Below are 24724 nucleotides of genomic sequence, written 5' to 3'. Positions count from 1 at the left end.
ATTAGTAAAGTGGGGAAGAAATTGCTTAGCAGCCACTTCTGAACTCGGAGAAAAGTCTCTTGATGTTGAAAGTGAAATGTCCCAGAATTATGGAACAAACAAAAAGCTGAGCAAGTGAGTTACAAGTATCTCAAGCACTGGACAGGAAAACACTGCATTTGCCAAACAGAATCTCACCCTTCAGCCACGTGCAAAGTAGAAACCATTCTGGACAAAGACAGGAATGTTTAGAAATACTACCAACCTACATACCCAGGGCAATTCAGCTAGCATCACTGTAAGCAACAAACAAGGACTATTGCACTGAAAATTAAATGCCTAGTAGTAATTTTGACTAGTGGTCAAAAACATGAAGTGGTCTATTTCCGTGATATTAGAGCAACCCAAATATGCAGAATTATCCTCAAATTTGCAGCAAGAATTCACTGATGAAGTTAAAAAAGTATTCTCTGGGGACAGTGGCCCAGAGAACAAACAATGATGCAGCCTGCTAGAAAATTTAGATACAACCATAAATAGAAGATACCTGCTATTCACTAAGTTGATTATACTCAATAACACCATGAAACATTTTCTCCAACTCGTGATCTCCATAGCGAAGCCAAATGCAGCTGTATTTCCTTCACACTCTGTAAGTGTACTTTGTATAGCCAAACACACATATATTTGAAGCAGCTGCTTCTCAAGCTCCTAAGGTGACCAGGAAAGGGCCACGGCCCTGGTTCCTGCTGTGCACCTATGTGGGAGACTGTTCCCCTCTCACCCCAAATACACAGCGCCATGCCAAGTCTTCATTAAAGCTTCTGTACATGCATGTACTCCACCCTTCTGTTTGGAAGATGAACGCTGTTTTTGCATTAAAATTATTATCATTAATACAAGTTTAAAATATTCCAAAACCTCAAATGTTTATTATCAGAACAATAGCTTTGAACAACACGAAATCGTGCCATACAGACACAGAGTGTACGACAGTCCCTCAAATGCTGTAACAAACGGCATCAGAAGCACTTTTTGTTTAAAGCCCCCGTGCTCTCTTGTCGGACACCCCACTGTCAGCCAGCCAAACAGGTTCTGCACAGGGCACGATGGCTAAGTGAGGGGCCAATTTATTTGCAGAGGAATGTAATTCTCGAAGCCACTCCTCTCATCTTCTTGACAGATGGAAACAATGCAAACTAAAGGTTTAGTTTTGTCCTATTACCTGCAGTGCCCTGGGAAGCACATATTTTAGCTGAATGGTATTATCCAGTCTCCTCTGAGCATATTATGGCATCTGAAACACTCCAGCTAGTATCGCTCTGTTTCAGAATTACTGAAGGGACAGAGTCCAGTTCCTATACAGAATGCACATCAGCTTTACCGAGACCTTACAGTTTTGAGAACAATCTGCGGCACTGGCTGGCCCCTGTAATGTTGTCATGGTTTCCTGACAACTCCTGAAATAGAGGCTGGGATTCAGGGATTTTTTGTTGTTGTTTGTATTTGAGAGGAAAAGAAGAAATGAAGCAAAAACAACCAGTAATTTTAGGATATTACTACAAATTTCTCACAATTTTCAGAGTATCCCATCATTCAGGACCATTAAGAAAAACACAAAATCAGGCACCTATTTTCCTTATCATTAAAACATCTTATCTGTTAAATGTAGCTGTATGGCTGTATGGAAAAACACATTAATAAAGGATAATATCCTCTTACAATTAACTATAGAGATGGTGAGCATTTTTTCAACAGTTTTGGGGTTAAGCCTATTTGTGTATTTGATTTACATATTTTTGAGAAAGGCGCTAGAGTAGAAAATGTTCCCATATAAGTGAAAAGAGGATTTTCATAAAATAAAAATTATGCACTATGTGCAGCTTTATTCTCAAATCAAAACAGACCTTGTTCTATTTCCTCTTTACCCTTCCTCAGTGAAAGTGATTGGAAAAAACAGAGCGTGTTTTCTTCTAGTTCACTTATTCCCACAATATTAACTTACTTTGGAGCCCTCTTGAGTTATTGGTGCTGTGGCACAGAATTGATGCTTAATTTTATCATTTCACTCATTTCCTCATTGTTAGTCTAGCACAGAAAGACTCGCATGTCATGTGCCAGGGACCCAGCTATTCCTTGGAAGTTATTTCCACACTGTTTTCCATTCTGAGAGTCTCTTCTGGAAAATCATTACCCTTCAACTCAATTTTAGGGCCCCACCTTACCATGTATCACATTTACCTGCAGAGTATTGCTCCGGTGTTCTCCAAGTCATGTTTTGAAAGGTGCGCTCCCGTTTCTCGTAATAAATTGATCACTTGTGTGTGCCTTTATGAAAGAAATAGAAAACAAAGAGAACTATCTTGACATGGATGTTTTTGTTTGCTTTTTTTTTTTTCTCCCTTAAATCCAATGTTACTCATGTACACAAACAGCCAGTGAAAGTTCTCATGTGGTATTTGCCACCACCACAGAAACAATGAGTCTTCTCCAAGGTGATAGATGTAGTAAGCAGATTTGCTGTCACTTGCAAAAACCACTCACATACTGAGTTCACAGAAGTGCTAAGTTCAGCTCTAAAATGGAAAGGGATGTACCCCCTTCTCTTCAAAATTATTATTATTATTATTATTAATTTAGCACCAGCTTAATCTAACACTTGAAATACTGGTGATTGAAACCCCAAAAAACAGTGAAATTATTCATTCAGTAACACCATTCCTGTATTTTACAAAATACAATACCCAGCTATATTACTGTTTTAAATGACCTCTAAGTCTTGCAAGAAAGCAATGCATCTTTAGGTTACTGTGTAAGCTAATCGTGTTTTTATGGCTTCAGAATTGTGGAAAGCATCTTACAAACCTCCCGCAGAAGCATGTTTTTCCCTAGCCCCTTTCTCCCACTAACTTTGTTAGATGTTTTGACCTGTAGTCTTTAGGATGCCTGCCTTCTTTCCTCTCCTTTGAGATAAATGGACAAACAGATAACTATGCACGACTAGCCAACTTCTATTTCTTACATGCTTTGGATAGAAAATAACATGACAGACAAAACTATTTTCAAAATACATTTTTCACAAGGGACCTAGTGAAAGGTTTAGAACTAGGTTCTAAAAGGACTTGACAGTCTGCTCCTCTGCTAAACAAGTATCTAGTTCACAGATTCAAAAGTGTATTTTTTTTTCCCCAGAAAGAGCATGATGACATCAGTAGATCAGGAGTAGTTTCACATTTCCTCTTTCAATTACGTTACCATACCGTAACACTTCAAAATGAAGAATTAGGCTTTAGGATTAAATTAGGATTAAAATGAATAATCGGAGCTTCACAAGGAACCACCTAAAGACTCATCTGTATTAATTCAAAAAATAAAAAATAAAAAAAATAATCTCACCTACATGTTCAGCTTCATCACTTGCATTTTCTTTTCATTTTAGAACTGAACTAAACTACTTATCTAATCCCATTGCTTCTCTTTAGGAAACTGAATCTTGAACTAGAAGTTACTTTAAAGTTATCCAGATTAAGCCTATGTAAGCTTGTATGTCTAATGTAAGATCTTACTTTACAAATTAAAACCCCAAACTGTACAGATGCTGTAATAATCATTTTGCTTTTCCAAACATAGGTTATCTACTCTACCAGACATATTTTTTTAAACATACTTCATTTCAATTGACAGCAATAAATAAATAAATGTATCTTTGTTTCATGCCAAAGCATTGCTGGAACGGCACATGCTGCAAGTTTGTTCAGTTATCTAAAATATTTTCTCAGGAGGGTCCCTTGCAATGTGTCTAGTCATCCACAAGTATCTCCTTGAGAAAGCAAATAATGGCACTGCATTCTATTTTTCAGTCTGCAGTGGAGAATGAATTCTACATACATGAATTTTTTAGAACAATAATTAGCTGAAAATGAATCTGACTAAAATAGATTAAAGTTCAGAACTGAGCATGGATAGCATCTGCTTACTCTCCAATGACTGCCACAGATCATTCCTCATTTCCCACCTTATATCTCAGCATGAAAGTAGTGCTTCTTAAAATAAAAGCTATGCTCCCTTTTATCTTTTTGTCCTGTCCTATAGCAAGATAGGTAATGTTTAGAGGTATCTTCCCTCAGTTCCAGCAAAGAGTCAGGAATTACTTTTCCATTATTCTAACCATTTACTCCTCACTGGCAGGAAGAGAACATCCAGAGTGCACTTCATGTCCCCCTGTGCTCCACAGCCACTACTGCTCTGAATGGCACCCTGTAAGTTTATGATACAAGCAGATCTGGAGGCATTTTTGCAAATTTAAATTAGAAAAGAAGTGGTTTAAAGTAAAATAAATCTTTAAGGACTGAAAATACCTGTTTATAATAAATGCTTACAACACAACATTTATAAATAGAAGTATAATGTCTCGAGGACTGGGAATCATTTAAAATAGTGCTTCTTGGTATGGTGGGAAGAAGAGGAAGTGTTGTATATCACTGCTGGTTAAGGGGAGGGTAAAAGACATCTTGTTTAAGGGAAAGAATTAATAGAGACAAATAGTAATGGGAACTTAAAAATGTTAAATTTAGTACTGTGACTAGGAAGAGCAGATCTGTCCAAGAAAGCAAGCCGACCACCTCTCACATTCCCATCACTCAGTGTGAAAACTATGCAGGAGGTAAGCTGCACAACAGCTCATTTCTACTTTCATCCAAATGGTATCGAAATGGTATCCAAGCAGAATCGTTCACAAAAAAATTAAGCCCTGTCCAGAGTACCACTTCTGTCTTACTCCTACCCACAAAAGCATTATTCATATTTTGAGAGGCTGGCAGTGAATTTTCTCATATGTCTTATGCACATGAGAGATTTGTCTTCAGATGTTGTTTCTTCAGGTGCTGCTCCACTATGGCTTTACCAAAGCCTCAGATGGACCAGTTTAGCTGATCTGTAGTTCAGCTGACGTCATGAGACATAAACTTCTTGGGAACAGTTCAAATGCAATTCCCTTTCTACCATGACGACACAGACCCAACAGCAGAGCAACTGCTGAATAATCAGAGCTCACGGTCTGAGGAGAGGCCCATGTCACCACGTTAACCTGGGGTGCACAGCTGCTTGTCCAGTCTAGCCTCATCTGATAAGCAAAGCCACAAGGACACATGTCACCTGCAAACTATTTCCAACTCTTCCCTTTTCTTAGCTCCTTCTGTTACATAACCATGGCTCTTGGTTGGACATAGCCTATAGAAACAATGCTATTTTGCATATGTTACTTAAAAGTTAGCCTTACTACTGACTTGATTTGCTCTATGAAGGACAGAAAAAGAGAAAAAAGTGTTTCTAGTGTCTTCCCCTCCTGTGACTGTACTACTGATAACATTGGAGATTAAATAAAAGAAAAATGTAAACTAATATTTTAATGGCTCAAGAACAAAATAAACATTTTAGTGCGGTCTTCAAATATCCATTCCTATGGCTCAAACTTGAGTTCCAGACAAAGACACCAGAACTTCTGCCATCTCACGAGCGCTCTGGATTTACAGTGACCGTGGTGCTGTACAGTACATATCATCTGAGGCCTTGACTTGGCAGACACTTAGAAAAGTGAATCAACTTCAAAAGGGATGAATCACACATGTGAAATGAGCACACATGTAAGAGTCTGTAGGATTGGGGCCTTAGGGTGTACACCTTCCACCAACTCTCTTTAAAGAAATGCAGGTGTAATGTATATCCAAACTTGACGGGCTTCATTCTTCTTAATGCTTGCTTCCCTAGCAACTGCAAGGGTTATGGCAGGATGAGCTTAGTTTCACTTGTTCACTTTTCTGCACGGTATCAGTAGGAACTGTACGCTCAAATAATGTAAGGACAAACTTCAGCGTACTTCTGGAATTGTTAATGTTTAGATTTTCACTCTGTCTTATATTTCCTGAAGTAATGTAAATGTAACCTTGCAAAATATCAAGTATTTAAATTCTTATTTATGTGGGAGGTAATTTTACTACCTCTAATCTGATGTTCTCACAGCAGTACACCAGCAACTCCCCTTTTTCAACCTTTTACCACTGTACTGTAAGTAAATGGAAGTGCTTTTACTACATAAAATATACACAATTTTTATTCAAGACATTTACCTGCTTAGAAGAGTTTCTGTTATTAAAAAAATATTATTCTATTGTTTTGAAAATGAATTATCCCTTGAGGGTACTCTAAGAAGTTAAAGGAATGCTACTAATTTTGATATGTCAAGCAACTGGCCTAAATTAACAGTGGTCTGTTTAACTTCATGCATAAAGTGAATGAGACTACACGCAAATTGCATAGTTACAAAGGAAAAAGCGGAAATGTACTTTATTTCTTATTTAGAAAGGGATTCCACATTTTACAATCTAAAGAAATAAAGAGTCACTTAGAGTCAAAAATATTAAGAGATTGCCTTTGGTATAGATCAAGTTGCTAGTCTGTAAGTGACAGTGCTATGTTAAGAAGCTTTTAAGAAGACGTAACTCCTGATCATCTTTACAAATTATTAAACGGAAAACAGAAATCAGTCATCGTTATACAAATTTGCATGCTAGGTTAAGAGGCAAACCACTGAGCAATGTCACATGGAAAATTGAAAGAAACTATGTTTAAGATGAGTAGATTCTGTACTGCAATTATATTCCAATTAAACAAATATTAATTCTCAGAAAATGGGATTAACCTGATGCAATATTCAGTAAAATTGAGAAAGTCACAATATGAAACAATTTAAAACATTGACTTCTCGTTAAGGTCAGTTTCCCTCCCTTCCTCCTCTGCCATACAGTACATTGCATCAGGATAATCTCTTCACTTTCAGCACGCAACTGTTTAATAAACAAAATTTAAATATTTCTGTAGCTTAAATCTTTTAGTGGGTATCTAATTACACACATATAAAGCTGTCTAATCTTTACCAACCTCCTTTGTGTGCTTATCAGGGTGAAAATGTAGTGTGAGTACACAGCAGATCATAAATTCAAATTTATGAGATGAGTTCTAAGTCAACCCTTCCTCTCATTCCGACAGTAGAAACAAAAAGAGAAACTGAAAATGGTTATGGTGCAGTTTCCTTTTACAATTCCCCATATCAAAATGTGCGTGCAGTTTTAAAGAGCTTAAGAGTCATAGTAGGAGTCTAATATAGGAGTGGCAATGCTGAGGAATCCAAACAACAAGCTCATGTGAAATTCCTCAGGCAGTAGTTGGGTGCGGTAAAAAAAAGAGTAGGTGCTTGATTTGCAGGAACATCTAATGGTATCTAATGCTTTAGCATTTTCTCACATTGGACTAGAGCCACCTCTATTCAGCTATGAGGTTATTTGTTTGATTTGCTGTTGGGCTTGTTTTTGCTTTAAGACTTTCAGGGTTTGCCACTGAAGGGCTTATATGCTCTTAAGATAAAGCAACAACTGCACAGCCATAGGGGACCATGCAGGAGGTATGGCGATAGCACAGTTTGGCCAGACAGAACTTCAAATCTCAAGCTAATAGGACCTGTTGAATTTTCTACATTTGGTGTTTGAGACAGGAAAAAAATATATATATTTTTGCAGCCAATGCAAAAACAGGCTTGTCAGACCTCCCAGGTATCAAACTCCAGCCTGAAAGACCAGGTGAACTTGTCAGCATTAGAAAGCTGAAGAAATATCTGGGGACAGACACCCATGAAGACCATTATAATTCTACCTTTCCAAGCTCCTTTATGGAAAAAACCTTCTCTCCTGCCATCACACAGACTGAATGTGAGATAAGGTGCTGAAAGTGGATCAAAGAAACAAGGAGAGACTAGAACATGCAGCTTCTAACATGTTGGAAGACCAATGGCTCTATGAATCCCCAGGCTATATAAACTGTTTTAAAATTAAACTTTTGTTAACTGATAACTTTTATATTCTGTGCCATGACCATTCCTTAAGACTACACAACATGGAAAAGACCAATAAATTGCATGTCCACGACTACCATTCAAGAGTTGTTGACATTCAGAACAACAGGAAGAGGAAATCCACAAAACAGGCAGAGCCACACAGCCATCCCATATAACTATGAGTGGGCGGAAGAGAAAAATCAAAAAAGTAGTCACCCTACAAGAGAGTCAGGCAAGCATAGGTGGAAGGGAAAGATTAAGACATGTCAACCTACCAGTATATTTTCTGCCAATTGAAACAGTCTGGTTTCCCCTTGATGGGAAAGGGGAGGGCAGAAAGAAAACAGACAGCCCTGGATCCTACACTTGCATTTCTAACAGTCAAAATGAGTATTCAGTTTGGCTCTGTTTTATAAGGAAGCCTCATAACAAAGAGTGGAGTCCTGGAATTATGGACAAAGACTTGGCGGGAAGGCAGCAATAAGTTACCTTATGCTAAATTTTTGCATGCGTACAAAGTTTTTTGCTTTCATTTCATGTTATTTCAAAAACACTTTTAATTTAGGCTAGTCACATCCTTTGAAACAGAGCTGTTTTGTGTTACTTTAACTTCTGTCATTTACATATGACTGCTGAGATAAAACAATACCAAAAAACAGGGGTGGACTTTAAATCAAAACTGATATAAGGTTTGTAAACTTTACATGAAGTGGTAAATAAATTATTTTCTTACCTGAAGTTGATTGCATTCATCAGTGGGGTAGATCCATATCTGTCTCTAGCATAAACAGTTGCACCAGATGTCAACAAATACTCAACTAATGACAAATGGCCTTCAGAGGCTGCAATATGAAGTGGAGTTCGACCATCGTAGTCTTCACAGCTCAAGTTTCCACCCTAAAAAAGGACAGATCTTTCACATGCTAAAAAGATACTGGCTGCACATTTGATCATTGGTACAACAAACCACAAGTTGTTGTCCCACCAAAATATTAAGCTTGTCAAGCTTCCAGTGTTGATTTTACCACCAATACAGATATTTATTTTGCCTTCCATATGTTCTCCCCCCCCCAAATATTATCCCATTACAGCCCCTTCAGATAGGCTCTTTACTGCAGTACACCATACAGCAGCTTTGTGCCTAGAATCTGCTAATTTTACTTGTCTTAGTTTATTGTTATTTTCAAAATACATCTATCCTTTTTCTAGACCTATTATCAAAGCCTCAAGAGTAGAGTTAAAGCTAGGAAAAGACAAAACAAAGAGGTGTAGAAGATGATACAGGGAAATAACTATTTCTTTTTTCAGGTATAAGCCAAGCTAGAGTTATCAGGAGAGCCAAAATCCTGATTTAGCACTGCACTATGTTTCACTTAAATATAATTTTCAAATTCTTTTTTTTTTTTTAATCATGACAAATTTACATTCAAAAGTTGGATACTATGAATATGCATAAAGAAAGTTAAATGAAAGAAAGCAGCATAAACCATTTTAAAGTGTTCCAAAGTTAGCAGATAAGAACTTGCATATTAATCCACCCGTATTTTCACAGTTCAAAAGAAAATGTAAACAGCTGAGAACCAGATAGGGGAAAGAACATACCAGTTTTGAAAGGCAGAGACTGAGATGCCTAGAAACCAATTCTATTAGTCAAAGTACCTTGACTTACATAGTTGCTTCCCAGCTTCCTCGTATCACTTACAGCTATATTTAAAAATTAAAGTTTTGTACAAACAGTTAATTTTACATTACCATTTCTGCTATGGCTCTTATTGCATCTATGTCACCCAGTTTTGCTGCAGCACAAGCCAGAAGTGGAATTAATGCATCTCTTACAGCTTCTAACTCCTGAGAAACAAATAAAAGTAAACATTTAAAATCAGCCTTGCCTCTAATATAATTGATGTCCAAGTTATAACAACACTGCCTTTGCACTTCCAGGTGAAGTTTCCAAATTACTCATTTGGATATTTAAAACTGGTAGCATTAATTCTTGGAAGGAAAGAAGTCTCATGCTTATTTTACATTTTGTAGGTCTCCCATCCACAAAGATTTATCTTCCTCCCTAGCAACACTACAATTACCTGGTATTAATACCAGTTAAGTGCACATACTAATTACCATCTCTGCAGCGCCAGAGTTATACATCACTACAGGACGAGAAACAAGGCTGGTAGGAGTTGGAGAAGATTCTATCGTCCATTATCCTCAAGACTGCAACAACTTTATTCATGCGAATCCCCAAATATTTGTTTAACCTGTACTTCCAAACCTCTACTGCCAAGCCCCACAGACCCACTAAATAACCTCACAGTTCTTATACTAAAGAACCATGAATTCAGTATTCATACAGCTACTAAAAATCCCATCTTCCCTGACACTGAGGCAAGAGAAAGGCAAATGCTTTTATCTTAAAAACCAGTACTATAGCTTCTGATTTTCCATCTGGGAGAGACTAATATTAAAAAGCACAAATTATCTTCGTGTAATGCTTCCCTAGTATCATCCTTCTATGTCTGCACATACAATTAAGCTGTTTCACCCCTTATTATTTGGCTTGCTACAAACTGTCAATACATTTGACCACAAAAACACACAGCACTTTTTCATATCACTGATACCCTGAATTACAGCAACTGTCTGAGGCTTGCTATTGTAGCCAGCCAGCCAAGAAAATAAACTCAAGATGGGTCTACAAAGAAAAAAAAAAAAAAAAAGATAATATGTTTTTAATTAAAAACATTTTAATGCTATGCTTGTCATTGTGTCCTTTCTTTCTACCCCAATTGCCTAGCTGGGACGCTCAGTACTAAAAAAAAATAAGAATAAAAAAGGTCTAATGTTTCAATTTTCTTTCAGCTTTGTTGCTCATTTTTAAGCTAGGTTCATTTAACTGAATTTAGCATTTACATGAGTTTGGTTTTAAATATTTAAGTATATACCTCCTTGCAGCTGATACTTAGAGATCTGGCAATCGCTTGAATAAACTTGCTATCTCTCAGAGAGATCTTGGCTCCTGTGGGTACAACAGTCATTTCTCCTCTTAGATTCTCACTCAGCATCTGAAAAGCAAGCAATCAAATCCTTTGTTAGCAGAGGAAAAATATGGTAGCAGTCTAATAAAAAAATCTTAGGATCGAGTTAGAAAATTGTTCGGAGGAATTATGGAAACTAATTGAACGCAGACAAAAGATTAAAGAAATAGTTACTGTGCCATGAAGACAGCAAGTATAAAAAGACAAAAGGAAGAAAAAGGGACGGGGAAATAAAACTTTCTTCTAAAGCAATGAAACCAAAATAAGCACATAACAAAACTCCTCCAATTTTTAGAGTATGCAGACAAACTTCCCTAGTGGGGTAAGTTTGTCTGCCCTAGTGGGGCAGACTACTTAAAAACAGAAAGACAGCGAGTAATTAGCAGAGTAAGGCTGAAGAACAGAATATTTGGAAATGCTGCCTTTGCCAGCATTTCCAAAACTCAGTACTCCAACACAGACTGTTTATTTAGGTCTCAAAGAGCCCAGTGCTGCCTGTGGACAGTCATCTATTTCAACTGATTTTCAAATAGCTCCATTAGCTCTGATTTTGTTAAAATTTGGCCATAGAGCCTGTTTTAAAAGCAGAGGGTTTACTGTAGTACTAATTATTTGATATTAAAGCAGGTGTGTAACAGTTTGCAGGGTGGGTTCATCCAATACAACCAGAAAAAAAAAAAGGAAAAAAAAAAAAAAAAAGGACAGCTAATTAATGTGCAGAAATTGCTTGAACACAGTAATAAATTAAAATACTCTAAAAGATGGGTTATGTGAAATCCGGAGAACAGAGAAAGAAGCCATTCGTTAAGAAAAAGCAACTGGTTTCCTCAGTTTTGACAATTTTACATACTGGCACTCTTTCATTACAGGTTGCTGATGCAGGTATAAAGCACAGTTATTTCAATTAGAATTTTAAAAAGCAGGATTGTGAAAGTTTGCACGAAACAGATGTGATGTTGGAAGGAGGAATGCCCGAGGTTTACTTATGTCTAGGCATGCCCTTTATTTAAAAAAAAAAAAAAACTCTCAAGCGCTGACAACACTATAGCTGTCTGCTGGAAGAGTCCCATCACATACATGTAACTCGCTCAGAGGATACCAACTGCTTTTAGAGTTTGACAGGTTGAGATCATCGCTTTGCACAGGTAACCTTAGCAATTGGCACCTGTGCTAAATGAGCCCAATGCAGAAACCCTGTGTGCCTTACTCAGTCCTACCAGCTCTGCAGCCATTTGCATGTGTCTGGGGGCAAATTCCTTGCTTCTCCGTATTGAAAGAGAATCCTAAAATAACCACGCCAGCTTCAGGAGAGCTTCTGTCTCTTGGGAGACTATTGTTTGGTGATATGCTTAGCTGAAGATATTGCCACAGACAACATATTTCCAGGCTTTCTTCTTCTCCTGGTCTCTACCACTCATTCCTGCCCGAGCAACGTCGCATGCTGCTCCCTTAGTTGCGCCAACACAATGGTTGGTGGGTCTGCAGTGTGAGTCAAATGAGGAAATCAATCCTGCTTAACTTCAAGAAATTGTAAAAGTTATTTTGTTTTTTAAGCCATATAAAGGAGCTGCCAGCACTACCTCACAACACTGTGTAACACATTACAAAGGACAGCGTGTGAAGATACAGGTATACCTTGTGCCAGTGGTACATAAAATATAATGTCACCAAGTCCTCATTTGAGTAATTCAGCTACCTCACCTTGGCAAACTGAATCTCAAATTTAGTTTTAACCCATACACTAGGCAGGAAGCCAGCCGGAAAGTTTCTCCAGTCACAGGTCAAATGATCCTCTGTGCAAGCAGATTAAAGTCTGTGTTAAAAAAGAGGCTAGTATATGTATATTCCAGGGTCAGTGAGTGTACCAAGGGGGCACCAGTAAAGAGCCCAGGTTTCTAAAGTATATATACACAAACACATGCAATACCACAACTCACAACATTATGCTGCCTGTTAAGCATGTTCTTGCACAGAATATGTTCTTGCCATCCTCACAAAAAAAACACATAGCCCCTCCTCCTCTCATTTTTCAGAGCAAAGGCTTTAGCAAACAACTGAAAGCACAGAGTCTGAAACTGTTTGTAACCACAGTAAGTGGTACTTCCAGTCAACCCACTTACGATCACAGGTATCCTAACATGTTAGTCTCAGAGCTCCTACTGGTTGGAAGCTATTGAGCATGAAATTAAGATCAAATTTGTCTCAATTTTAATAAAAACAAAACACCATCATAAGATACACATGTGCACGCAGTGCTTAAGTCTAGAGAGTGACTCATCGTGATGTCATCTCCCAAAGTGTCAGAGTTATGATTTCACTGCATACAAACACAGAAACACAGGCATTCCTGCAGACTGCTGTTCTTCTATCTAATTCGAAGTTGTATGCTCTTTGTATAAAGGAACTGTATCAATTTAGGGGAAAATGGCTTTATTAAACACCGATAAACAGAAAGAACAATGTTAAAGGGATTAAGATTTTAAAATCAGTTACAATTGGTTCTTAAAATAATCCTCTATTTTTGATGCATTTATAAAATATCTCTCTCACACTGACACAAGTAGTGGTGTAAAGGAGGAGGCTGCAGGTACCATATATTTTCAGAATTAGCTTTCTGTGAATGAGTCCTGGATCTTTACCAGACTAAGATCAATGACAAGATCTTTGCTGACATCAGTAGGGTTAGGATTCTGTCTCCCTTATGGATTTCCACATATGGGCTTTTATTACGGAAATGCCCAGGGTTGACTACTGCATTTTTGTGGCTTGGTTATGGTCTTCAATTGATTTATGCAGAGAATTCCTTTCTTTCCCAATCTATGTATGTTTATTTGCCTAACACTATTTTCCATAAGGAAAAAAACAAACAAGCATGTGACATTCACTTTATGGCTCTGGAACCAATTGCTTTTAAATGCAAGGAAGAAGCTCAAGGCATTCAGCTGAGCAGAAGTTAGCACAGCAGATGAGAAAGTTAAAGGCTTTCAAGGTCACACTGACATATTTACCTGTCTCTTCTCCTCCCAGCTAAGCTTATGCTTGCTAAGTGTGTATGACAGTTTAGTTAAGGCTGCCTCTGGTGTCATATCACCTCCAGGAATTACTCCAACATCAGCGAGAGTCTGAATAAAAAGAAATGATGACTCCAATTAGCACAGCATTCAAAAATACTCGTGTGTACAAAAAACATACATGAGTGATATGTAGCAACACAGAATACAGTATGCAGCTCTGCCTCCACTCTCTTATTTGTACTCCCACCTGTGATTTCTGTAATTTTAGCCATCAAATACTGGGCAAATACTAGAGCCAGATGAATAAAGCTGACTTGTACTTAAAATTCCTCTTCATGCAGGAACATGGAAGAATTCAACCAAACACTTGCCACGGTCACTCGCCGTGCTCAAACGGAAAGGTTACCGGTCTGTATCCAGCTATCTGCAGAGCTGCCAGATTACCTGTACTGAAAAGCTGCAGTTACTCCATTTTAACCCGGTGGCGTTTTGAACATTGCCAAGTAGGCTGTTCTCACTCAGACATATTTACCATTCTTTTATGGGGCATAACTTTGGATGAACTCCAGCACTACTGCGTGCTCACAGCAGGAGTACTTTCATATCCTTTCAGATTGCACTAGTAGTATATGATGGAGAACATAAAACTTAAATACGCACTTTACCCAGTTCTGACGAGAAAAGCTAAGAGGGATGATTCAATATTTTAAACTGATCTTTCTTGTAGTAAAAAGCAGAAGCATCTTTGCTATGGTCAGCAAGCTTCGTAAGTGTAGAGCAAAGACAAAGCAGATTTCAGATCTTCAAATAAATTGTATCTGGGCAAACATTCAGACTTCCCTAAACTACAGACCATCATCTTAGTTATTACGTGATGCCTCACAGTTAAGCATCTTTTAGTAGGTTCTTTACACTGATTTACTTTTAAATGCCTTGCATGTAATTTTCAGCTTTGAAACTTGTAGTAACTTAACTAATATTTTTAGCAAAATACAGCGACTTAATCGGCATGTTAACCACCTCTGAGAGCCCCAGAGTAACATTTTTAAAAGTCACACACAAAAAAAAATATAGAGACAGAAGGTGAGAAATACTTAGGGCTTTTTCAGTGGGCTTGGGAGAGAGAAGGAGGAAAGGATTTCCTAGTTTCCTTCCTATGCCTGAAGTCCCCTCAATTACAAGTTTCTGCTATGCAGATGGCTCAGAGGCCACACATTCAGTTAATTAAAACAAATACTTCAAGGGAAACCAGGGACTCAGCTCACCCACTGGACTAGCATGAATGAGTAAAAAATGGCCTAGCCACATGCAAAGACCTGTGAAAGACTTCATTTAAAGAATGAATATATATATATATTTAGTTAACATTACAGCAAGTTTCCAGCATTCATCCAAACTTCCTCCATTGAGCATTTCCTTATGAAATTGAGAAGGCAATGAAAGAACAAGAATGAAGTAATTTTGCAGGACTTGGCTCTGTCAGTGGCATCTCAAAAGATGCCGAGAAAATAGGACAGCCTCCATCAGTGGATGCTGAAGCAACATAATACATACTCCACATAAAAGATGGATGCCAGAAGCGAACACATTTCAACACAGCATTACAGTGGTTTACTAAGACAAATGCTAGTGACCTGAGTAGAACAACAGTCTAGATTAAAGTGCAAAAAGCCATTTTTAGAGTTGCCTACTTTGAGAATTTTTTACCTGGAGCCGAGTTGTTTGTTGTTTTTTTTCCCTCCCATATACTTCAATAATTTATTTGAAGCAGAAGATCACATAAAACCTAGGCTTCATTTTCATGTTTTCAAATACAAGCTTGGTGTCTTTATTGACTTAACTGCTTTCTTTCTGTGTGAACTGTTTTATATAATCCATGTATTCCTATTTTTATTTGCTACAGAGCATGAGATCTCTGCAGAAGTTGATACTTCTCAAAACACCCCCATTAAGTTAGGCAAAATTTTAGCAACACTCAAATGACTGCTCATTTCACAATACAGCAACTTAGAATACTGAATAGGTGAACAAAACATGAAAATCACCTTTGCTTTCTGCTAAAAACAGACTATATGATCTTGAAACAAATACAATCTAAAGCTGTATCAAAACCAATGTTAAAATAGGCAGGTTTCAGCACCAATTTAGAGGATCTACGTTTGTCTTGCAATCGATGGCAAGACCAACCAACAACAAGAGCAGTCAATTAAGAAGCTCTGCCAGACGGGTGGTTGCTCCCAACACAAACAGGTGTCTAAAAGAGGGGGATGAGTCACCCTCTGGCAGCGCTTCTTGGATGTTTAATGGCTGGTCTTTTTATAAAGGCCAGTTAAACCAGCTTCCTTCACACCACCACATGCAACATGCACTCTCATATGGCTTTGAGCTCTTATTAGTCTTAGTGATGTCATGTCTTAATACACAATTAAGAAACTCACTACAAAATGTCCCGAATATTAAGAGCATTTACACAAAGTCTGCTTTAAGCTGGCTAAGTTAAAGACAACTGATTTCCATTCTGCAAGACAGATGCTTCCTTACTTACTATTGTCCCAGTTCCTCTATGAATTCAGTTGCACTTCTAGTCAAATAAAACACTGATATTTGGAATATTGCTTGGAATTGCAGGCTTTCCTCATGTTCCTATATTTTAACTCCTAGCCTATCAAATACTACTCTATTTGATCATCTGATCCACAAGCTAGATTCTAGCTCAGTGAATGCCTTCAGGAGGGACTCTAACAATCTAATGCAAAGTATCCTGGAGAGCTACACACCACAGGAGCAAGCAGACAGTGATTTGGTATTTTAGCTGACTATTTAGACCATTCAGACTAGGAGTAGCAATATTATGTTTGCAGATGTATTTAAATGCTTCCAGCCTAAGATTTTTCTGGTATAGTTATTTTACGAACAATATCTTCAGTTTAACAAATTTGGTTTTATACACCGGGATTACTAGACTTATACAATCAAGTTGTATCAGTGAAATGTTTCCTTACACAGCAGTAGAGTCTGAAATCATTGCACAACCCTCACCTGCCCTGTTGCATAGACTGTTGTAACAGACCCTCGTAAGCACTGGGTGCAGTTTAGAATCACTACTTTTCGTCCAGTTGCTTTCTTGAGTTCCTCTAGCAAGTCTTCTCTGTTATTTGGGGCATTGCCAGTTCCATATGTTTCAAGTACAATGCCCTCAATTGGAGGCTGAAGAAATGCTTTTACCTGTTTAAAAACAAGACAGGAAACTGAGACAAAGGATGCATTCATGTCACATTAAGATTTTCACATACAGCACAGTTTTAAAAAATGGGCTATTCCCGTTATAAGGATCTGATGTCTTACAGTCTTCTCATGCTCTTCTGTACATCCTATTAACAGTAACAGATTATAGAATAACTTTTGAGAGTTATTGAGAAATTGAGAATTTCACTCTTTAGTTTCCTTTAAATTCCTGGAGGGATAGGCTTTAAAATAAACTATTTTCCAGTCATGACCTTAGTGTGAGAAAGGATGCTATTGTTTAAGTGCCATTAACAGGCTATATGGTTGCACCATGGAGGAACAAAAGGGTAGATTTACACTTACAAAATAAATACAGAATTATTAATTCAGATTAGAACACACACCCCTGCCCAGATTTGTTACTTCAGCAAAGAGTTTTGCAAACAAACATCTGCCTAAGAGACTCTCTCACCTTTCAGGAAAGAACATTCTAATGAAACATGGAATTTTTTAACTCAAAAAATAATTGGTTTAACTGAAGGTATTTAAAAAAAAAAAAAAAAAGTAATAATTCATTCTGGGACAACTATTAGTTGTTAGCTATTGTGCCTCAGTGTAAGAAAATGCCTTGCAAATTTCTCTTTCTAGAAAGATGTATTTTAAACAACCTAGATGTTTCATTGCTGATTACATATGCTAAATGCAATACGCTGTAAGCCCCCCTGAGACTAACTATGCAGTTGGAGTTTTATTGCAAATATACCACCCCTCTGCCTTCCCATCTGTTCATATTCACCTAAAAAGAATAGTAATATAATTGAGGAGTGCTGCTTAAACTACTGGATTCAATTTAAGATGGCAACAGCCATGAAAGACCCGTCAATTTAATGGAACTGGTATTAGAGAAAAATTTAAAGACAAATCTACCTAAAACCATAGCTCCGTGAAACTATTTGTAAAGGCTCAGAGCAGCAAAATCCCACTTTGAATCTTCAACTCTGTATGAATACTGAGGATCATGCATCAGTGTGAGATAAAATGAACCTTGAAAAAGAAGCTTGAGCTGTAGGTCACCTCCACCCTTCATATTATGTATTCTTTGGCAAGTTATCTAATAATATGCCTTAATATGCAGCAAGAAAGCATTTCCACAGTCATCGTAGCCTATACCTCTGTAGAAAAGTACACTTGAGCTATTTATGAGACCTTATAAGAAATTAATTTTAAGTTCCAAAGCCCAGACAGTTTAGATAAAAGGTATTTTAAAAGCTTTTATGAATAGTTTATGGTGTATGAAAATAGTCTCTGAATGCTCTGATATTACAGAAAATGTTTATCAGAAGAAGACAGATACTTTCCCTTCCCTAAAAAAAAACAACCACTGGTACTACTCCAATGTAGCTTTCCTACTACAGCTTACTAATTAAGTATTTGAGAATCACTTCATCTACTTCCAAAATTAAGTGGTGTCACTTACAGCAGCAGCAGTGATTCCTGGGAAGATTCGCAGAAGCCCAACATTCCTGTTCATATTGGTGTGAACTCGAAATTTCTTTTTGGTATTGGCTCTCCACACTGTTTCCCAGTTTACTGTTAAAGAGAAATTGTATTTTAAATGTAATATTAAAGACATAATATTAAGTACCTTGGTAGCACCTCATACTTAGAGCATTACTTTAAAAAATGTTTCTTATATAGGAGACTCATGAAAGATGATGTTTTTTTTTTAAAGAGGAAATGAAGGCCCATTTAAAACGGCAGCCTAAGCAGCTGATCTAACACACTTTATTTATTAGGTGCCACAAAATATGACTTCAAGGACGTATGCAGGTCAGACTCAACTGACCTGCATATATTTTAGCTTTAATTCCAAAAGAGTATACATTCCGAGATAAAACAGTATTACTCATCAATATTTCTGAGTTAGTGCCCTTCAAATAGATGTTTAACAAATATACTTGTTTCAATTTAATAGTATTTTATAGCTAAGACTTCCAAAATGAATATTTTATTTCAATATCCATTAGTGAATATATACTACAACCTCTTCAAAAGAAAATCCTGATAGCAGTAAAAACCATTGGAGTGCACGACCCAACTGGTTCACAATGCTGACCATGTCCCGTTAGTGTCCACTCTCCCAGTCCAAAGTGCTCAGCAAGTCTCCAGCACCAGGCTGTTATGCACATCTGGCATAGGCGGTCCGCTGACTTGACACATGGATCAGAACTTACTGTTACCTAGCTGGACTGATATCAGCCCGGATTAACGTTTAGAAAGCAGACCTTCATCTTCTTAGACAAGAAATATGACAAATGCAGTTACTGTTGCTGCTAATCACCTCCTGAGTTTATTATGTAGTTACTAATGATTAAATAAAATAGCAAGGATTCAATTAACTCTGATTATACATTTAGAGCCAGAAGCCAGCTGTTTAACTAATAGTTTGTTTGTGCTGCATTATTAGAAGCCAAGTCATGCATTATTGATTTCAAAATTTTACTACTTCAGTGTAGGAGCACAGTGTTGGTAGTGCAGGCGGCTGTTACAAGTACATGAAAGAAGTTTTACTAACAGCAGCCAACAGCCCAGAGCATCATGTTTCAATGGAAGTAGACCTTACTGTGTAGCTCATCATGATCTAAGCTTTTTAGATTTTGGAGAAACCTCCAAGCAGCAAGACAGATAAAAGACCTGAGTGCATACTACTGATGTGTTCTCAGCCATGTGAAGAGTTACTCACACCAATTACTGTTGCAATCAGCAGACAGCCATTTCCAAGAAAATTCAGAGTACATTTAAAAACCTGCATTGAAGCTTACTCCATTGTTCCATTATCAGAGATACCAAAAACAGTATAAAGTCAGGACAGAAAATAGTAGTCACCTGGAAGACTTTGTAAACTTTCCCTTTTTGTGGTGCCTGTAAACATCTACAGCCTCTGTATGTTCCTTCTAAAAACTATCATGCATTGCAGTTGGCTTGGCACCCTGTTTACCCTATCCACCCCAGTTCAGCACATGGATTCCTAATGCTCTGGCAAACAGAGAACAGAAATACAGACAGCTTCCACCATGTGTTTGTGAGAAGCATGGTTCTGAAATCACCTGGCTGGACTTAGTAGTTGCCCAAGTAGGTCTAAAAGGCCTCCAAGAGCTTTCCAGAGAATGTTATGAGAACTGCAGGAGACAAATGGGTAAGTGCACAAAGCCATGTGTTTGTTCTACTTGAGGTTCATAGGACTGGCTAAGCACATTCACCCAGGAGCATAGTGCTTTAAGAAGCAACAGTGTCTGGCAATACATTAAATCCTTCCAATTTTCCAACAGATTAATTCTTTAAAAGCAGCCTCCTCTGTGAGAAGGGATGGCAATAAAATTGTATCAGTTTCTTTATCCTCCATAACCTAGGAGTCCCTGCCAAAACTTTATAAATGCGTACTACTAAGTTTGGCAACTGCTAGCATCCCTAAGTCTTTAACATACTTGAAGAATGAACTGAGGAAACCTGCCTTGGCATGGTTGACTAAGATATTGCCAAAAGTAGAAGACCAAGGCGAGAGATCAGAGGATAGGTTCAGAAATCCAGGCCTGTACCTGTACACTTGGAGTACACTCTACCAAATAACACATCATCTTCAAGATAAATATAATGCATTCAGACACAGTACAGTGATGCAATTCCAAACTATATTAAAAAAAAAAAAAAAAAAAAGAAGAACTAGAGATCGTCCCTGAGTTAATATTCTCTTGGTCATGAATCTCCTCAGCCTGCATAATGTGCACAGTACTGCAGACTCACTGCACTGAATAAACCAGTTGTTCTGCAGCCTTTGGCTGTAGTGTGCAGCAATCTGTTTTGTTAAAGAAAAAAATCATCTCAGGCATCACTAACAGTTCTTAAGAAACTCATACAAACAAGTTAAGTACAAAAAGTTCTGTGTGTTGGTGTTTAACATTTTCTTCTGTGGATAAGAGTGACTAATTAGGGATATACAGGTTAGGCACAACAGAAAACAGTCACCTGTCCTGACTTGGATGGGCCATGCTTGTGAAGAGTTTAAGTTATATAGTGTGCTGTGTTATGTAAATACAGATACAAAGCTAGGGAACAAAACTAAGTTAGCAACTGGTCCTGCACAGCAGAAAGTTCCTAAAGCAATGTTACATTAAACAGAAAGGTAATAGCTATTTACATCCTGTATTGAAAGTGGCTTGGGATAGAAAAGGTTGCATTATTCAAGGACATTATATTCAAGAAACTAAGGCTTTTTGTTTATTTTCCCAAACAAAACAATCACCTAAACGATACTCTGCTATTCCCAATCTCTCCCTCCCTCCCAAGCACTACAGCTTTTCAAAGTACAGGTCAGAACAACAAATTTGAAAGGGAGGTATATACCTAGGTCACAAAGTAAACTCTTTCAGGTTTGAATCCTCTGAAGCCTGCCTAGCTTTTGTTCTCCTCCTGAGCCTCACAGAAGCAACTTTGCAATCACTGGAGAGGCAGCTTCAGCCTCCTGAGGATACTGGGCAAAGTAGAGCTAAGAAAAAACACTGGCCTCCTTCACATCCCAGGGTTAAACAGGGAGGCAGCAAGGAAACATCCCAGAGTATTTTTCATTCAAGAAAAAAAAAATAGTACAACTATACAGAGTCCTTATCTTATTCAGCTTTATTCACACACACACACACAACTATGGTGATAGGGTTAGTATGGAAAGAAAAAATCAACCTAACTGAAAAATAAAATAGAAAAGAGAACAAGAAACTCAACAGTCTAGAAAGCAGCAAGGAAGTTGTTTTTTTTTTTTTTTTTTTTTTTTTTTTTTTTTTTTTTTTTAAGAGTGCCTATGCCACAATGCAGGTTTCAACTTATAATGGGAGAGCTATAACTAAGAGCGACACCTCCCTTAGGAGTGGTGACTGAACTCCGAGTTATGAAATCAAACAAGAAATACAGCTTTTCTTGATTGCAGAGCTCCACACAAACAGCAACACTTTCTTCTCATCTCTCTCTGCTGGGCCACTGGCGAGCCGTACCATTATATAAGCTGCCCCAGCGTTCATTAGAATTCATTGCGACAGCCAAGGGGTGGGGAGCAGAGGCCAACCTATGGGTGGAAATTTCTGAAGGAGGCAAGCAAACATAGACCCCCTTTTTTGGCAGTTTATTATAAAACAATTGACACACGCCTTTTGAAATGAATATTTAAATTGAACGGTATCACTGCAAGAACCAACATGCCTGCTTACTAGGGGGAAAAACAAACCAAGAGCACTTCAGTGAGCAGAGCTGACATTTGCCTTAATGCTTAAATGACTTGGGTTTTTTGCTATAAATAACCAGCACTGCCAACCAAGACACAGACTTGGCCAGTGACAAATAGCTTCTCTTTAATAGGACTGGTGGACAGATGAGATCTAAAGGGCCTTCTAACCTGCTACTGCTGTACCCCATTTGCATATACAGTCACACGGGCTCTTTTCATCCCCTACACAAGTTATGGGTCTAATCATATGGTCCTGTACATATGCACCACTCCCAGAAGTTACATACATGCATGTGTGATGAAGAAAGTCCAGCCGAGGTAACAAAGCAAGTTTCATATTTGCTTCGTTAAGAAGACAACAGAGAAGAGAGGATAGTAATCAGTTATGAAATATACTGAGACTATTTACACATTTCAAGTGAAAGAGACCTCCTTGTCTCTCCTGTTCTCAAAACATGAGAGAAATACAATAAAGCATTTCAATTCATAAGCTTTATGATTTTAGAAATTTTGTTTTTCATTCCTATATTGTCCACTTCATGTTTTGTGATCCTGCTGCAAAAGCCCTTCCCGTCGAAATTGGGTTTCCTATTTGTCTGAGGAGTTTGCTAGAATTTTCACTTCTTACAAGAGCTTTGTGTGCTAAATTTAAAGTCTTAAGGAAGCTGCCACACTTGCCAGTCTAAAACTGGAAAACAGGTCTCCTAGGTGCTGGCAACACAGTTAAGGTCTGGCAGAGAGCACAGCCAGTTGATGGGATCAGTAATCCCCTGGGAGTTTCACCTGAAGCGGGAAGATGGTAAAAAAAAAAGGCATGGAGATCAAGAACGAAGAAGTGAGCTGGAGCTGGGGAAGGGAGGGGAAGAGAACTAAGCCTTTGGCTCTCCTCTCCGGCTCTGAAGTAGCCTGCTGCTTTTATATGGTACGTCTAGCCTCGAAGAGCAGCTCCTCTCCTCATTCCTGTGTACCAGCCCATGATCACAAGCATATTCCATCGCATTCCTCACTCTCTCTATTTTGCCACCAGACTGCTTCTCTGGAATTTTCATTCCCAGCTTTGTTACAACTAGGAAGCCCAAGGAAGAGTTTCTGCACATGGCCTATCCCTTCTGGCGTTGTCAGACTGCTCTACATAATGCTGAAGCAGCAAGAGTCAGCCCTGTCTACAGGAAGATTAAGACATTATACAAAAGTCATTTGGAAAAAAAAAATAAGTAAAAGATGCTGCATTTGTTTGGTTTATTTTTCCAAGCCCTGAGTGATCCTTTGTCTCCATGAAAGCTTCATACTAGGCTTGTTTGAGCAAACACAAGGGAGACAGCTATGTTTCAAACAATTACTTTGGACAAAATAAAGCAGCACTAGTAGATTGCCCATACTATAAACTATGTTTTTCAAAATGAAACGATCCTTCAATACTGACACCGTCATCTTGGATAAATGATGCCACCCTAACTGGGTAATCAACTGAAACAAATAAAAATAGAGCCTATCACACCTTCAGTTTTTAAATCAGAAATCCTCACTGACCTCAGTGGGGCATTCTACTGAAAAGATAATGGGACACAAAATGGGCCAAGGGAAGTACTTAGTAACTTTCTCATTTTTCTCCTACAGACAAGGAATCGCAAAACAGGTCATTCAAATCCAAGAGAGAAGCAGTATGCGATTTTCAGCCTGATTTCATTATTGATCAGTCAGTAAACTGAATTTATTTATACCCTATATGATGCAGCCCATAAAAAATGAAGGAAGAAGATTTTCCCCAGTTTACTACAACAATCAACTAATAGCATTTCTGTTGATTTCAGGTACACAGTATTTGACACAGCACGGTAATACAACAGTGGCACACTCCCAACCAGAGAGATGTCTTAAAGACCACTACAGCATCTTACAGGGTTCCTCAATTTGTCTGCCTGTTACAAACATAGGCCTTTGATCCTGTAACTTTGTTAAGTGACTCTCACTCATTAGGTTGAAGGCTAAATTTATTTTTCTGTATTATAAAATGTCTCTCCCTACTAGTAGAAACCATTCAGAATGCCATGCTGCATGGCGATGAGCTAGAACTCCTAGTAAAATAATTTGTGAACCCCTTCCTATTTCCTATTTGTGGCAATAATGGAGATTGTCACCACGGCCTACTCCTTTTGAATATACCTAGGCAATCCAAAAGCAGCTTGCAAAACTTGTTACATTTTTGAAAACTGTTCTTTAGTATGCTTTTTTCACAACAACTCATTTGGCTAGATTCCAGATGTATCTCTCTTCTCCACTCTCCAAAGAAAGACTGACATTTATCCAAGAACAG

The 24724-nt window shown here is 38.0% G+C and overlaps 1 protein-coding gene across 1 annotated transcript in view; it reads right to left on the bottom strand.

The window, feature by feature from the left end:
• ASPG (asparaginase) overlaps positions 1-24724 on the bottom strand; it is a 45160-nt gene that overhangs the window by 4009 nt on the left and 16427 nt on the right. The window contains exons 7-13 of the mRNA XM_084521842.1: positions 18616-18728; positions 16953-17138; positions 13908-14021; positions 10807-10926; positions 9617-9712; positions 8598-8761; positions 2221-2307 (exon numbers count right to left, since the gene is read on the bottom strand). Coding sequence (XP_084377968.1) covers positions 2221-2307; positions 8598-8761; positions 9617-9712; positions 10807-10926; positions 13908-14021; positions 16953-17138; positions 18616-18728 — 880 coding nt within the window. The remainder of the gene's footprint in view (positions 1-2220; positions 2308-8597; positions 8762-9616; positions 9713-10806; positions 10927-13907; positions 14022-16952; positions 17139-18615; positions 18729-24724) is intronic.

Source organism: Aythya ferina (genome assembly GCF_964211825.1).
Source record: "Aythya ferina genome assembly, chromosome: 5".
Classification (NCBI taxonomy): Eukaryota; Metazoa; Chordata; class Aves; order Anseriformes; family Anatidae; genus Aythya; species Aythya ferina.
This window is presented reverse-complemented; position numbering and strand designations above follow the sequence as displayed.